The 16,352-nt window shown below is 42.6% G+C and overlaps 1 protein-coding gene and 1 long non-coding RNA gene across 3 annotated transcripts in view; one reads left to right on the top strand and one right to left on the bottom strand.

Annotated features, from left to right (window-relative positions):
• The window catches only part of LOC141050066 (uncharacterized), a 145,245-nt gene that overhangs the window by 82,284 nt on the left and 46,609 nt on the right, over nt 1-16,352 (top strand). For both annotated transcript variants that reach the window (XM_073547001.1, XM_073546932.1), the window contains one exon: nt 12,115-12,293. In XM_073547001.1, the coding sequence (XP_073403102.1) occupies nt 12,115-12,293 (179 nt within the window). The remainder of the gene's footprint in view (nt 1-12,114; nt 12,294-16,352) is intronic.
• Nucleotides 11,755-13,134, bottom strand: LOC141050221 (uncharacterized). Its single transcript, XR_012220501.1, has 2 exons — nt 12,399-13,134; nt 11,755-12,277 (listed from the first exon to the last, which is right to left on the bottom strand). It is a non-coding gene; the product is annotated as an uncharacterized lncRNA (long non-coding RNA).

Raw genomic sequence — 16,352 nt, 5'->3', positions numbered from 1 at the left:
TATTTAATAATCCATACAGTACATTAAGGCTATGTGCCCACGATGTGATTAAATCCGGACACTGAAAACCGGACCCCTTCCCAGAAATCGCACGTTTTTTCCGCGTGATTTGACCGCGATTATGTTCTCGATTTTGCCGCGATTTTCGCGTGCGATATTCAAGCACTTTCCAAGCGATTTGAAGCATCGCTTGGAAAGTGATTGACAGGTTGGTCACACTCGTCAAACATAGTGTTTGACAAGTGTGACCAGCTTTTTACTATTGAGGCCGCCTATGCGGCCTTAATAGTAAAGAATAGAATGTTAAAAATGATTAAAAAAAAAAAATCGGGGTCTCAGCGACGCTCCCGTTCCCAGCGATGCCTTGCGAGACCTGTGATGACGTTGGTCTCGCGTTGCTATAGTGATCTCACGAGACCACGTCATCACAGGACCTTGCCGCAAGGCATTACTGGGATCGCTGAGGCCCGGGAAGGCAGCGCGGGACGTCGGAAGGTAAATATACCCCGATTTTTTATTTTTTATTCTTTTTTTTACAGGGGTATGGTACCCAGGGCCTGGAGGACAGTCTCCTCTCCTCCACACCGTGGGTACCAACCGCACATGAGACGCTTAACTTCGCGCATGGTGGGCATAGCCACATGCGGGAAGTAAGCGATTCTCATGCATTCCTATGGGTGCGGAATCGCGGCAATTCTTTGCGATTCCGCACAAAAGAATGACCATGCTGTGATTTTTTTCTGCGATGCGATTCCGCCGCGGAAAAAAGCGCAGCATTAGCACAGCATGTGTGGAATGCCATAGGAATGCATGGGGTGCGTTCTGTACAAGATTTTTAGACGTTTTCACAGTGTTTTCGCACCGAAAATCGCGGCAAAAACGCTTAAAAATCGCATCGTGGGCACATAGCCTTAAGATGACACATTTTGGTTTATAGGAAGCCTTTTTCAACTGTTCTCATACTGCTCGTAATTCTATTTTTTGGCTTGACACTTAATAGTCCATTCCATGGAACCTAATGAAACTTTAGAACTGCCATATAACAGTAGTGTCACTTTTCTATTGCTTTCCATTACCGTATATACTCGAGTATAAGCCGACCCGAGTATAAGCTGAGACCCCTGATTTTGCCACAAAAACTGGGAAAACGTATTGACTCGAGTATAAGCCGAGGGTGGTGCTGCACAAGGGTTAATGGTGGTCGAAAAAGATGCTCCATAAATAAATACCCCCCCATAAAATGCTGCACAATGGTTAATGGTGGTCCAAAAAGATGTTCCATAGATAATTACCCTCCATAAAATGCTGCACAAGGGTTAATGGTGGTCCAAAAAGATGCTCCATAGATAAATACCCCCATAAAATGCTGCACAAGGGTTAATGGTGGCCCAAGAAGATGCTCCATAGATAAATGCGGCCCATATGTTGCTGCTGCCGCTGCTGCTGCTATTAAGAAAAAAAAAGACATACTCACCTCTCGTCGCTGGGGGCCAGGTGCCAGTGTCCTGAGCAGGTGGGGACACTGGCGCGCTATGTGGGCCAGGTGCCGGTGTTGCCGCTGGCTCAGGCCCCTGGCGCCTGCGATATTTACCTGTCCGCGTTCCACCACTGCGTGCCACTCTGTCTCCCGGGTCTCTGCAGTGACGTTCAGCAGAGGGCGTGCACTGACTATGTCATTGTGCCCTCTGACCTGAACGTCACAGTCAGAGGACGAGGAGGACAGAGCAGCATGCGGCGGTGGAACAGGGACAGGTGAATATTGCACTGCTCCCCGTCCTTCCCTGTCAAACTCACCCCCTTCTGGCGCACGGTCTCTGCAGCCCCTGCTTCTTCCATGATCTCGGTGCCCCTGCTCTTCCTGCGTTCAGTGGTCACATGGTATCGCTCATTAAAGGCTTGAATATGCACATATTCATGACTTTTATGAGTGGTACCACGTGACCGCTGAACGCAGGAAGAGCAGGGGCACCGAGACCATGGTAGAAGCAAGGGGGCTGCAGAGACCGTGCCAGGAGGGGGTGAGTATGATCTCTGACACCCCCGCTCCCCCGCCGACCTCCGGTATATGACTTGAGTATAAGCCAAGAGGTGGACTTGCAGCCCAAAAAAATGGGCTGAAAATCTTGGCTTATATTCGAGTATATACGGTAGGTTTCAAGAAGGGCGGTACAGGGCCAGCTGCAGGTTTTCTATGGCCCCGGAGGAAATATTCTCAGTGGGCCCCTTTAACACATAGCATCATTCTTTTTTTGTTTGTTTGTTTTTAAACCGTCTTTATTGAGTGTAATACAAAGTATACATATAATGTCCAATAACATAACAGAAGAACATTTATGCAATATTATTAACATTAGATGGCATTTTTCAACTATAAGCCTCCCCCTCCTCCCCCCACTCCCCGGGCAGACTCTATAACTTCGTAACGCAATTTCAATCCAGTTTAACAAGCTACTCAATAACACAATTTCAATCCAGTCGGCAAGCTGCTCTCTCATATACCAGTTGGTGAGCTGGAAACAACTATGTATCGCCTGGCTTGTGGAAGAGAGTATTAATAAAAGAGGACCATGTGAAAAAAAAGCTTTCGGTGTCTTTTTCTTTATTAAGTAAGGCCTCTGTCCAATCCATTTTGAAGAGATATGTTACTTTTGTAGTAATTAGGCTTAAAGAAGGTGTTACATCTTGTGCCCACAAATGAGGAATGCTTTTACGTGTGGCTCCCGCCCATATGGACAAGATGCGGCGCTTCTGGACAGAAAGCCTCACCAACTGGTCCTGTGTGAGAGTATTAAATATGGCCTATTCCGGGGAGAGGGAGATAGATCTGCTAAAAGTGTTGATAAGATGTTGCAGAAGTGTATCCCACACCTCCCTTATTTTTGGGCAGTCCCAAAGGCAATGGAAAATATCAGTGTCACGCACCCTACCGGCACCATCACTTACCTGCGCAGCCCCAGGCGCACCACCCGCCGTGCTCCCACTCCACGGTGCGTCCCCGCTCCCGACATCCGGCCTCCTAGACGTCGGTCCTGCGTGCATGCGTCCGACGTTCCACCCGGCGCTCAGACTGATGGGACCTCTGACGCGGTGGCTCCGCCCCCGTCATGGCGGCGCCCACCGGCTATATCTTCCCGGCGTCTCTCTAGGTAAGACGCCTGTTAATCTTATTAGGTGTCGCTGTCCGTTCGGCCAGCGTTCGCCCATTCTTCAGGCCCTGTCCTGCTTCTGTGTATTCTCTGCCGGTTCTACTGCTAGCAGCCTCTGTGTCCTCCCCCATTGCTCTCCCTGTGTCCCTGTCTTTCCGGCTCTTGTGTCTCTCCCTGCTCCCATCTTGGGTAGGCTCTCTGTGTGTCTCTTGCTTATTAGAGTCTTGGTTTGTTCTTCCTGAGCTCCGTGTCTTATATGTTATCATATATCTCCCTCTCTTGCAGCCTCCAGTCTCCGCCTGACCCGGGAACTCCCTGTCTCTTAGTTCCGCAGTCTGTTACCTCCCTCTGTTGTTGCATCTCGGATTCTCTGCCTCTGCCTCCCTGGTGACTACCCAGTCGTCCCTTTGGCTCCGGTTGTCACGGTTTCATCCCTTGTGGGCCTGCCCCTAACACTCCCTGTATAGGGGGTGGTTCCACCTGGCGAGCTCGCCTGCAGGGGCTCTGGAGCCGTGACCCAGAGGGTCCACTCCGGGTTGTACTAGTCTCCTTACCTCTCCATAGCACAACCGTAACAATCAGCTGGAGAGTGTAAGCATTTAGGGCAGGGATAGTCCCCTGAGGGGGACATTTTAGACTTGACCTCCGGGGAGATGTATGCTCTATGAAATATCATAAGAGACATGGTTATGTAACTGTCATATGGTAATATAGAGTTAATACGCAGTGTGGCTTTCAAAAGGTCATTTACCCGACAGTTCGTTAACTGAGCAACCCATTTTCCTGGGCCTGGTGAAGAGTTCGACCAATGTATAGAAGGCTTTAATGATTTATATATAAGACTCATAGAATAAGTTCCCAATTGGGCTTTAATGGATATTAAATTTAGAGGGTGCGTTCTAGCATCATCCGGTATGTCTCGCAATATTGAGCTTACGTAATGTCTAATTTGAGAGATAGTAAAATTGTCTTCTGTAAGGATTGGGTATTTGAAAACCATGTCCTCTAAGGTAAGAAGGCATTGATTATTTGTTAACGTATCTCGGACCAGTCTACACCCATTGTTTCCAAGCACCTAGTAAATGGGAGGTGGCTTGCCTTGTAGGAAACAGGGATTACCTTGAAAGGGAAGAAACATCGAGACGTGGGGGTCAAGACCACTAACTCGTCTAGCTTGACGCCATCCTAAGATTACCAACCATAATAGATTATCTCTAACCTCCACTGGAATTTTAGCATTTCGTAGGTGAAGCAATGCTGTGAGGCTGAAGGGTCTACACATGGCCTCATCTCATACCATCATTCATGATGCACAGATACAGCAGAGAAATATAGGTATAGTACAATGCCAATTATTTCACTTATTTCTTACATTACATGAGTGATATCTATTGTAAATTCTACAATAGCTCAGAAACCGGGCAGTATTGTCTTCCATACAGTATTTTGGGCACCACATAGTCCTCCATACAGTGTTATGAGCCCCATATAAAGCTCCACATAGTATAATGGGCACCACATAGTGCTCCATGCAGTATAATGGGCACAACATAGTGCTCCATGCAGTATAATGGGCACAACATAGTGCTCCATGCAGTATAATGGGCACTACATAGTGCTTCATGCAGTATAATGGGCACCACATAATGCTCCATACAGAATAATGGGCCCCATATATTGCTCTAGGTAGTACAATGGGTCCTACATATTGCTCCATACAGTATAATGGGCCCCATATATTGCTCCATACAGTAAAATGAGCCCCAAATAATGCTTCATACATAAAAAATAATAATGAAATACACTCACTTGTCCTCGTTCCCCGCTGCTCCGGTCTCTCTCTTTCTGCTCGGCACAGAGGGCGTGCTCCTGAGACATCACAGAGAGTCAGAAGGTGATGAAGAGTAGCAGGGAACAGGGATAGGTAAGTACAGTCATATGTTAAAGTTTGGGCACCCCTATTTATGTTAACCTTTTTTCTTTATAACAATTTTGGTTTTTGCAACAGCTATTTCAGTTTCATATATCTAATAACTGATGGACTCAGTTATATTTCTGGATTCAAATGAGGTTTATTGTACTAACAGAAAATGTGCAATCTGCATTTAAACAAAATTTGACCGGTGCAAAAGTATGGGCACCTCAACATAAAAGTGACATTAATATTTCGTAGATCCTCCTTTTGCAAAAATAACAGCCTCTAGTCGCTTCCTGTAGCTATTAATGAGTTCCTGGATCCTGGATGAAGGTATTTGTGACCATTCCTGTTTACAAAACAATTCCACTTCAGTTAAGTTTGATGGTCGCTGAGCATGGACAGCCCGCTTCAAATCATCCCACAGATGTTCAATGATATTCAGGTCTGGGGACTGGGATGGCCATTCCAGAACATTGTACTTGTTCCTCTGCATGAATGCCTGAGTAGATTTGGAGCGGTGTTTTGGATCATTGTCTTGCTGAAATATCCATCCCCTGCGTAACTTGAACTTCGTCACTGATTCTTGCACATTATTGTCAAGAATCTGCTGATACTGAGTTGAATCCATGCGACCCTCAACTTTAACAAGATTCCCGGTGCCGGCATTGGCCACACAGCCCCAAAGCATGATGGAACCTCCACCAAATTTTATTGTGGGTAGCAAGTGTTTTTCTTGGAATGCTGTGTTTTTTAGCCTCCATGCATAACGCCTTTTTGTACGACCAAACAACTCAATCTTTGTTTCATCAGTCCACAGGACCTTCTTCCAAAATGTAACTGGCTTGTCCAAATGTGCTTTTGCATACCTCAGGCGACTCTGTTTGTGGCGTACTTGCAGAAACGGCTTCTTTCGCATCACTCTCCCATACAGCTTCTCCTTGTGCAAAGTGCGCTGTATTGTTGACCGATGCACAGTGACACCATCTGCAGCAAGATGATGCTGCAGGTCTTTGGAGGTGGTCTGTGGATTGTCCTTGACTGTTCTCACCATTCTTCTTCTCTGCCTTTCTGATATTTTTCTTGGCCTGCCACTTCTGGGCTTAACAAGAACTGTACCTGTGTTCGTCCATTTCCTTACTATGTTCCTCACAGTCGAAACTGACAGGTTAAATCTCTGAGACAACTTTTTGTATCCTTCCCCTGAAAAGCTATGTTGAATAATCTTTGTTTTCAGATCATTTGAGAGTTGTTTTGAGGAGCCCATGATGCCACTCTTCATAGGAGAATCAAATAGAACTACTTGCAAGTGGCCACCTTAAATACCTTTTCTCATGATTTGATACACCTGGCTATGAAGTTCAAAGCTCAATGAGGTTACAAAACCAATTTAGTGCTTCAGGAAGTCAGTAAAAAGTAGTTAGGAGTGTTCAAATCAAGAAAATGATAAGGGTGCCTATACTTTTGCACTGGTCAAATTTTGTTTAAATGCAGATTGCACATTTTCTGTTAGTACAATAAACCTCATTTGAATCCAGAAATATAACTGAGTCCATCAGTTATTAGATATATGAAACTGAAATAGCTGTTGCAAAAACCAAAATTGTTATAAAGAAAAAGGTTAACATTAATAGGGGTGCCCGAACTTTAACATATGACTGTATTTGAAGCAGTTGAAATTACGATGTGAGGGGGGCCTGGTGCCAATAGTGCGTGCCCCCCCGTTAGTCCACTTGCCTGGGTGTGCCAGGTGGTGATGCCAGCCCTAAGTAGATGTGCCCTGTGTGTGGGCAAGGTTGTTATAATGCCCAAGCCATTTACTAGCTGAATCAAGCCACTTCCTTTGTATTACCGCCAGTTTATGTCCTGTATATTTGCCTCTCGCCACCACAAATGCTATTTTTCCCTAAAATTATATTATATACGCACATGAGGATTGCACTACTGTGCTATTTATGCAATTTATGGACATACTGAGTTTTCCAGAGAAGGTGATGCTCTTTTTAAGGTTACTTGATAGAGGTGACGAATAAGGAAATCTATTCAATTCACTTAAAAGGAATCCATCACAAAGTTTTTACAACCCCATCTACGACAACATGATATAGAGACAGAGACCCTTGCTACAGTTTTGACAAAGTCATTGTTTTATCAGCCGAAGATCATTACTAATGGACTAGTAATTTCTGCCATGTAGTCTTCCATATTCATTACCTCTGTAACCCTGTTCACACCACAGATTGGCATCTTTCTGCCTATGCACAGGGCAAACAGGAAGCTGGCATTCAGTGGTATGGGTGAGGTTATACAGAGCTCAACATTCAGAGAACTGCTTTATCTGCATCAGAGAAAAGAGTGATTTCATCAAAACTGCAGCAAGCAGCCCAGTAAATGATACATTGCTGGAATCGGGATCTTTGCCCCTACATCAGGCTGCTTTCGGGGGGGGGGGGGGACAAAAATCTAGTTACAGGTTTCTAAGCAGCTTCATATAATCATCTTTATCGTTGCCCAATGTCCCATTTTTCATCTTTTGCCAATAAAGTATATAATTTTGTTTCATTTCTTCAAACAGAAATTTTTTTTCTTTCGTATCGTCATCACTTTATGGACTAAAAGCTTCGGATAATAATATTAGCACAGCTACCAATTTGCAGTCTTTTCTGCTGAAATGCTATATTCAGGCCTTCTCAGTATGATACAGTAAATGTATAAAAATTTTTATTAATTTCTAGAGCAGTTTGTAAATCCAGAACAAAACAGATTGAATCATTGTTCTTGTTTCACTGCAACCATTTTGTTCGTCTGTCAAATCAAAGATGAAATGTGCCAATCATTGCACAAAATATCTACTATTTTCCCATTTCTTTTGTGCAGCGCGCAGCTGACTTTGACAAATGAAGTCACAATAACGAGAAATCAGATGTTTAACCCTATCCCTGCCAGCAGAGCCATTTTACTGGAGATGAAAAATTAAATGTTAAGGCTATGTGCGGCTTTATCAATGTTCTGCTGGACTGTCATATTCATGACCTATACTTAGGGTACGTGCAGATGAACATGTATTTGGTCCCTGTGCTGTCCATGTGGAGAACGGACAGCACAGGGACCAATATAATCCTATGTGCCAGTCCACATGGATACGATTTACAAGCTAGTGTAGGTAAATAGCAGGTAGCTCACATGCTCGTCCAACATGCAGACGGGCACACAAAGTCAACATCACGTCCACGATTTGTGAACATGACTGGTTTGATAAATTCAGCGTCTTTGGATGAGCCATAAAGACGTGATCGGTGGCGGTCCGACTACCGCCGCGCCCACTGATAAATTAATGGAGGGTATCCCGAGGATTTGCCGCCATCATCAGGACCACGGGAGGACACCTCTAACATCAAAAGATACTACATCATTTACCTCAGGATTGTGGCAGACCTCCACTGTGATGCAATCTAGGCAGCACCAGTCACAGACAGAAGTTCAACCGTGACTGGCGCCTGAGTGATACGTTATATTTTATTGTATTGTCGGCTTTACTTGTCCCTGTTCCTCAAGTTATCCCCATTAGCCTTTTGCTGTATTAGGGAATATTATTCCTCCGTTTTCTCCCTGCGTGGAGTTTCTACTGTATAATAAACCCCTTTCACCCTTGGTCTGTGTATAGTCCGTTACTGCACCCTACGTGCTTGCAGTCTCCTCATTTTAAATGCAGTACAAGGCACAGCCACAACCACCAATCCTACGACGGACATAATTCAGCCCTGGAATAGCCCTTTTTTGCATTTATTTCAACAAGATATCGGTATATCGACATCACCAAAGGACGTTCTCCGTCAGGTACTCCACTTTCATCCACTCTAGTGGACACTGAAGGCGATGCATCAACCCAGGTGTCCCCCAGTGATAACTGATGGTTACGACAGCTTTTTTCTTCAAAGGGGGCTTGACTATTTTGTAAATCCCCCTTTAAAACTACCAAAAATGAATCTAAAACTTGGCAAAAATGTAGTGAAACAAAGTAAAGCTTGAAGCTGACCCTAATTACAGACACACAATATATGATATTATTGTATTTTACATTAATTGTATTGAAATATAGAAAACAGAAATCACATAATCATCTTTTGAAAAATGGATATCATGCATCTGGGTATTGATTTTCTTTATTTTTGCCCACCCTATAACTTCTACAGATATACTATCCACAACATATGTGGATATGTGCGATAGTCACTCTAGCATTCTTCTTCTTCTTCTTCTTCAGTGTATCATGTGCATGTGCCTTTGGGCCACCTTCCATGGTTTTGTAAGTCTATTGTAGGGAGTCCATACACATTAGATAAAACTGGAATTAAGTAGATGATTTCAACTTGGGGAAAAGAACGATCAATATAAACAGTTCAATTGTTTCAGATGTTGATAAGCACTGGCTGGAAAAAAGCCAAGATTGACTGATGTAGGCCGAAGTACGATTGGGGCTTTCGACAAACAATCATTTGTTTTCCCATTTTCATCTAATGTGCATGGATGCCTTAAGGTTTTCCCTTACTGTATGGCTCCTTACCAAAATAAGCTTGGCTTGAATTGCTTATTGTCTTTAATTGATAAGTTACAAAGTTCAACCTAATTGTAATGTTGGAAAGAGAACCTGTTAGAACGATTTGTAATGTAGAGTAAAGTCATGGCTGTAATCGCGCAGTAATACAGACTAAATTGATATCTTTGGTGAAGAAATCCACTTTGTGGTTCTTCTTTAATCACCATTTGAAGCTTTCTGCCAATAGATTTTGGTGCTCAGGGGCTGGACTGTACACGGGGTCTTCTTCTTGTGTGTGTTTCCCCGGCCACTCCACCTGCCTCTAGTCTGTGAATGACATGCAACCTCTGTTTGAAGTTTGAAATCTCAGCAGTCACCTGTCGTTAACAGACAGGGAGAATGACTGAAGAATCACAGACAGCAAGGAGATTAAAGAAAAACCATAAAGCAGATTTCTTTGCCAAATTTTTGCTTTCTTGGTCTTTTTTCAGAGAATATGAATGATAACACCAAAACTTTTTCTCCACTCATGGTTAGTGGTTGGGTGAATCCATTTATTGTCAAACTACTGTTTTCTCTTTTTAAATCATAATGACAACCCAAAATATCCAAATGACCCTGATCAAAAGTTTACATACCCTGCTGATTTTGGCATGATAAAATGCACAGAAGTTGACACAAATGGGTTTGAATGGCTACTAAAGGTAACATTCTCACCTGTGACCTGTTTGCTTGCAATCAGTGCGTGTGCATAAAAGCTGAGTGAGTTTCTGGGATCCAGATAGACTCTTGCATCTTACTTCTAGCCATTGACGTTTCTGGATTGTGAGTCATAGGGAAAGCAAAAGAATTGTCAACGGATCTACGGGAAAAGGTGGAGCTGAACTGTATAAAACAGGAAAGGAATACAAAAAGATATCCAAGGAATTGATAATGCCAGTCTGCAGTGTTCAAACTGTGATTAACAAACGGAAAATCAGGGGCTCTGTAAAAAGAAAACCACGGTCAGGTAGACCAACAAAAATTTCATCCACAACTGCCAGGAAAATTGTTCAGAATGCAAAGAAAAACCCACAAATAACAGCTGAAATACTGGACTCTCTGAAAACTAGTGGTGTGGCTGTTTCAAGATGTACAATAAGGAGGCACTTAAAGAAAAATTGGCTGCATGGTCGTGTTGCCAGAAGAAAGCAATTACTGCGCAAATGCCACAAAGTATTTCGCCTACAATACGCAAAAAAGCACAGAGATAAGCCTGAAAACTTTTGGAACAAGGTAATTTGGAGTGATGAGACCAAAATTGACCTTTTTGGCCACAACCATAAACGTTACATTTGGAGAGAGGTCAACAAGGCCTTAGATGAAAGGAACACCATTCCTACAGTAAAGCACGGAGGTGCATTGCTGACGTTTTGGGTATGTGTTAGCTACAAAGGCACAGGAAACTTGGTCAAAGTTGAAGGAAAGATAACGTGTTGCATTCATCAGCAAATACTAGAGGCAAATTTGCAATCATCAGCCCGGAAACTGCGCATGGCACATACTTGGACGTTCCAACATAACAACGATCCAAAACACAAGGCCAAGTCGACCTGTCATTGGCTACAGCAGAACAAAGTGAAGGTTCTGGAGTGGCCATATCAGTGTCCTGACCTCAATATCATTGAAACACTCTGGGGAGATCTCAAGCATGCAGTTCATTCTAGACAACCCAGGAATTTACAGGAACTGGAGGCTTTTTGCCAAGAAGAGTGTGCAGCTTTACCATCTGAGATAATAAAGAACCTCATCCGCAACTAACACAAAAGACATCAAGCTGTCATTGATGTTAGAGGGGGCAAACATGGTATTAAGAAATGGGCTATGTAAACTTTTGATCAAGGTCATTTGGATGTTTTGAGTTGTCATTATGATTTAAAAAGAGAAAACACAGTAGAGTGACAATATATGGCTTCACCCAACCACTAACCATGAGTGGAGAAAAAATTTAGTGTTATCATTCATATTCTCTGAGAAAAGGCCAAGAAAGCAAAAATTCTGCTGGGGTATCTAATCTTTTGAGCACGACTGTATCCAATAGAGAGGAAAGCCATGGCAATGCTCTGATAATTATTCTGTTACCTGGTCAATATTAAGGAAATCCTGAAAACATGCAATGCTGGCAGTCAGACCAGCATAACTGACCACAACAGGATATTTATTTTAAGGGCCAACTTGCAGTGTATTTAAAACATAAGTCCATTTTGTTATTACATCCTGAATGATGTTGTTATCCTGTGCCCACAGGATGGCATCAATAAATTCTAATGAGTTACTTGTGGATCAACCCATATGAGAAATCACTAATAATTGGCCCTAAACCCCATCTTCAGATCAGTCTAATGATGGAAGTTTATGCCTGTTATTGTGTCTGAACCTGCGCCTGATTCCTTGGTACTTGATTCCTGATTCCGCGGGGTACTTGAGTACAGAATATTTTTGGTTTATTATCTTTTCTAATTTATTGTGTTCTTCAGGCCCTGATGTTTTGACTTTGGTGGTTGGATCAGACATCAGCCGCTTTCCTAATACTCCCAGACCAACATGCCGGGGTTATTTACATAAGCGAACTCATTCAGGATTGTTGAAAGGATGGAGGAAGAGGTGGTTCGTTCTCAAACATGATGGGAGTCTTCACTACTACAAGCATAAAAAGGTAAATATCAGATATCGCATGCAATGTTGTAGATGTAACATTTTCTAACGATGTATATGTTACAATGCCGAAAACTGTTATCCGGCACTTTACACTTTAACTTACACTTTAAGAGTAAAATATTGGCGACCCATCTCTGAAATAGATGATCAGTGTCAGATTGGTGAGACCCAACACCTAGAGACCCAAACAAATCAGATGTTAGTACCTCCATCAGTGGCTGGACGTAAACATTGAGTAGAGCTGCACCGAACAACTGCAGTCAATGTGTAGTGGCAGATCAGTAATTATAATTTACTCCGATAACATCAATTAATGTCCTTTATGGTAACCACACAGAGGTAACAATCATCTCTGTGTTTCCTCTGATCTCTCCAAACCATAGATATGTCAAAGTTCAGACATTTCCTTGTACCACTTGTTCATTGCTGATGGTGCCCAATACAATACAAGACTTACAGACAATGTGTGGAGCTCATGTCTTATTATGGTCCCCTAGTTTTATTTTGAAATAGCTTAGGAATGCTCTTTTCACAAATTCAGATATGGATTTTCTTTGTTTCCTCAATGTATATACTCCACAAACGTAGCAAAAGCAATTGGAATGATTCAAACAGTGTCTTCGTGAGGACACCCTGCAAGGGTGAAAAATATAAAGATTAGACAAAATCAAAAATACATTTAAGAATGGTTGTCAGCTTAATCAGTAAGCACCGCCGCTTTGAATTCTTAAGTATTTAGGAAGGAACAGACAGCGTCTAGTTAATACCAACCTTTCACTCTCAAAACCAGGAGCACACTGACTCAGCTTGAAGTGAAAAGACGTCAATGGGGTTGCCAGGGCCGTATTCAGAGTTTGTGCTGCCCTAAGCACTTTTCGTGCTGCCCCCCCCCCCCCATTGGTGAGTATGACTAATGCAGACACTGTCGGCAGTGACTTAGGCTACTTTCACATCAGCGATTTTCGCCATTCGCGGCAGATCCGGCAGTTTTTCTGCATCTGTCACGTAACGGATCACTTATGGCAACGCTGCATTCGGCCTCATTCATTCCCTCTGGGACTTGCGGACATGTGCGGCACTTGCAGTTTTGCCGCGATCCCGCAAATGCGGTACTTGCAGCAACGGAAAAAAACGCTACTAGCTGCGTTTTATTTGTCTCACCGCAAGTGCAAAACCACAAGTGCTGCACATGTTCGCAAGTCCCATAGGGAATAGAGTCCGAATCTATGTGTATGCCCATGTAGCTCTTTCAAAGACAATTCCAGCAATATTTTCACATGTTCAGTCCAGTCATCTGAAATCGGTTTGCATACATATTCAAATGAGGGAGTAGATCTGTTGCTCCAGCTCTATACCCGCTCAGTGCCACCTTTTCCTGATCGACTTACAGCTCTTATTTCCAGAAGGAAACACAGCATAGAGGCTGTCAGTGAAGGAGGTGGCACTCTGTGGGAGATAGAGCTGGAGTGACAGATAATATCCACCATAGTCGTTAGGCATTATTTATATATCAATTGAAATGCTGATTTCTGAATATGGGAGAAAGGGACTGACCATATAAAGGTATTTATGGAGTTTGTCTTGGAAAGAGCTACATGCACATATAAAAAGTTTGAAGGGGTGAAATGAAGCTAATATACAATGCTGCCAGAAAAAATATTCTTGCATAGCTATTATGGCAGCACGGTGGCTCAGTGGTTAGCACTGTACGCGGTGGCTCAGTGGTTAGCACTGTATATGGTGGCTTAGTACTGTATATAGTTGCTCAGTAGTCAACACAACAGCTTTGTAGCACTGGGGTCTGGGGTTCAAATCCCAACAAGGATGACATCTGAGAAGAGTTTATATGTTCTCCCCGTGTTTGTGTGGGTTTCCTACCACACTCAAAAGACCTATTAATAGGCTGTTTAGATTGTGAGCCCCAATCGGGACATTGTTGATGATGTATGTAAAGTGCTGCGGGGTTAGGCTGGGGTCACATTGCGTTTAGGCAGTCCGTTAGACGGACTGCGTTACACCATGGTATAACGCAGTGTAACGCAGTCCGTTAACGCTGCCATTGATCCCTATTATTTGGCACATCACAACGCATGCCGTAAAGCATGTCATTCTGTGATGTAACGTCATTCTTTGACAAAGCCTCGGACTCAGAATCATCTGCGCTAGTGGGTATAGCATAACCATAGCCAGGAGGTGAGTATGATGTCATCGAGAGAGGGGGGAGGAGGGATGGACCGACCGGAGAAAAAAAAAAACATTGCTGAGGTGCCACCCCTCCGCAGAGTCCCGCCCTAGGCACGTGCCCGAGAGTGCCTAATGGGAAATACGGCCCTGTGTTCTACTGCGTTGCCACACATTTCTATGGATCACTCCGCTGACAAATTCGATGTTGAATCACAGATGATCAGTTATATATTTGACTAATACCTTAATAATAATTTAAAATGCACATTGTATTTAATAACCATCTTTGATTCTATAACACTGGTATATAATGATTTTGGTGCCAACGATGTCTGAACGGTTTTATATTAAGTTTATGGTACTGATTAAGAATATGACTTTGGTTTTGCCAGATTGAACCTAGTTTCTGAGATATTCAATGGCTAATTAATTAATTACAGTAGAATTCTGGCTCTGGCTCCAAAAAGTTGCTTTTATAGCATTGTAAGCCTACAAATTGAAAAACAAAACAATTATATGGGATACGTAATTACCTAAGACACTGTTAAAGAGTCAAAAGGCCAAAAGTTATTGCATTTCTTATCACACACAAGTCACATTGGGGGAATGCATTAGTTTCATGGATGAATTATCACAAAAAGTAGAATTAATTCAGCAAAAGTAATTCACTAGACTCAAAGTACCCTAAATCCATTAAAAAAAAAAAACATTGGCACCCGAAAAAAAATTTTGTTTTGGAACTGCATAATACCCCTGTCAAGGAAAAAAAATCTCAAATTCATGTGTAGGTACACCTACATTTTTTGGGGGTAGATTATCTAAAAAAGTAGAGCTGCTACAAAATTAGTGAACATATTCTGAGTCAGAGGACGGAATAAACCTTTTCTTGAATACGAGCTGATCTGCAGTACTCTGCAACGGACTCTACACATTGAATGGAGTTGTGCAGAGCAGCTCCATGCTGTGTTTATACCCGGCCACCGCCAGAGCTAATAACAGCTAGTTGGTGGGGTTTCTGGTATCAGACCATACCGATCCAATATGGATGCCCATTGATGCCCTACCCTCATGATAGGTCATCAGTATCATATGATTGGACAACCCCTTTAAGTGTCAAATTCTGCATCACGGTATAGTTAACATAGCTGCATCTGTTTGTTGCCATTTTCAATATTACAATGTGTATCCACTTTCAAGGATACATTTTCAGACAATTTGAAGCGACAATTTATTTTACATAAATGTAAAAAAAAAAAAATATTAAACTGGACATTTTGGAAATCATTGTTACAATGAAAATGAAATAATTGCAGGATTTTTCTGCATCTCAGTTCAGTGTGCGTCCACAAGGTGGCGTTTATTATCTGCATTGGACATTTCAGCAGCACTGTCTATCCATGTGTGATAGTAATACTGACACTTACTGGGAAGGTGGAGAACAGTTTATTTTCATTTCCCAGCTGGTGTAATGTGAATATTTTAGAATATTTTCTTTATTAGGATTTTTTAAAACTCAATTCGGAAAATATCAGGTTGACTAAATGAATGCAGAGCAATATTCCTAACGTTCATCTGAGCTAAAGGGTCTTCATTCAATAGAATGTAAATTGCTGTAACATTTACACGGTGCAGTGTCATAAACCACACATAGAAACCATTCCCACAAAAAATAAAGAGAGCTAAGAGCTGCAGTCGTTATGTGACGGTACATTACTCAGTACTCACGGTATCATAAATCACCGACACTGCCGTGATGGGTGATGTGACCACATGCCGAGTAGACACACACTGTCACATATAGTGACCGCAGACTTTGTCCCAAGCCTGGAGAACCAGTGTGTCAAAATTGCCAAAAAAATAAATAAAATAAAAT

The sequence above is a fragment of the Dendrobates tinctorius genome, unplaced genomic scaffold (assembly GCF_039654945.1).
Source record: "Dendrobates tinctorius isolate UK_male_01 unplaced genomic scaffold, ASM3965494v1 ptg000003l, whole genome shotgun sequence".
In the NCBI taxonomy this organism is placed as follows: Eukaryota; Metazoa; Chordata; class Amphibia; order Anura; family Dendrobatidae; genus Dendrobates; species Dendrobates tinctorius.
Note: the sequence above shows the minus strand (reverse complement) of the source record. Positions and strands in the feature narration are given on the sequence as shown.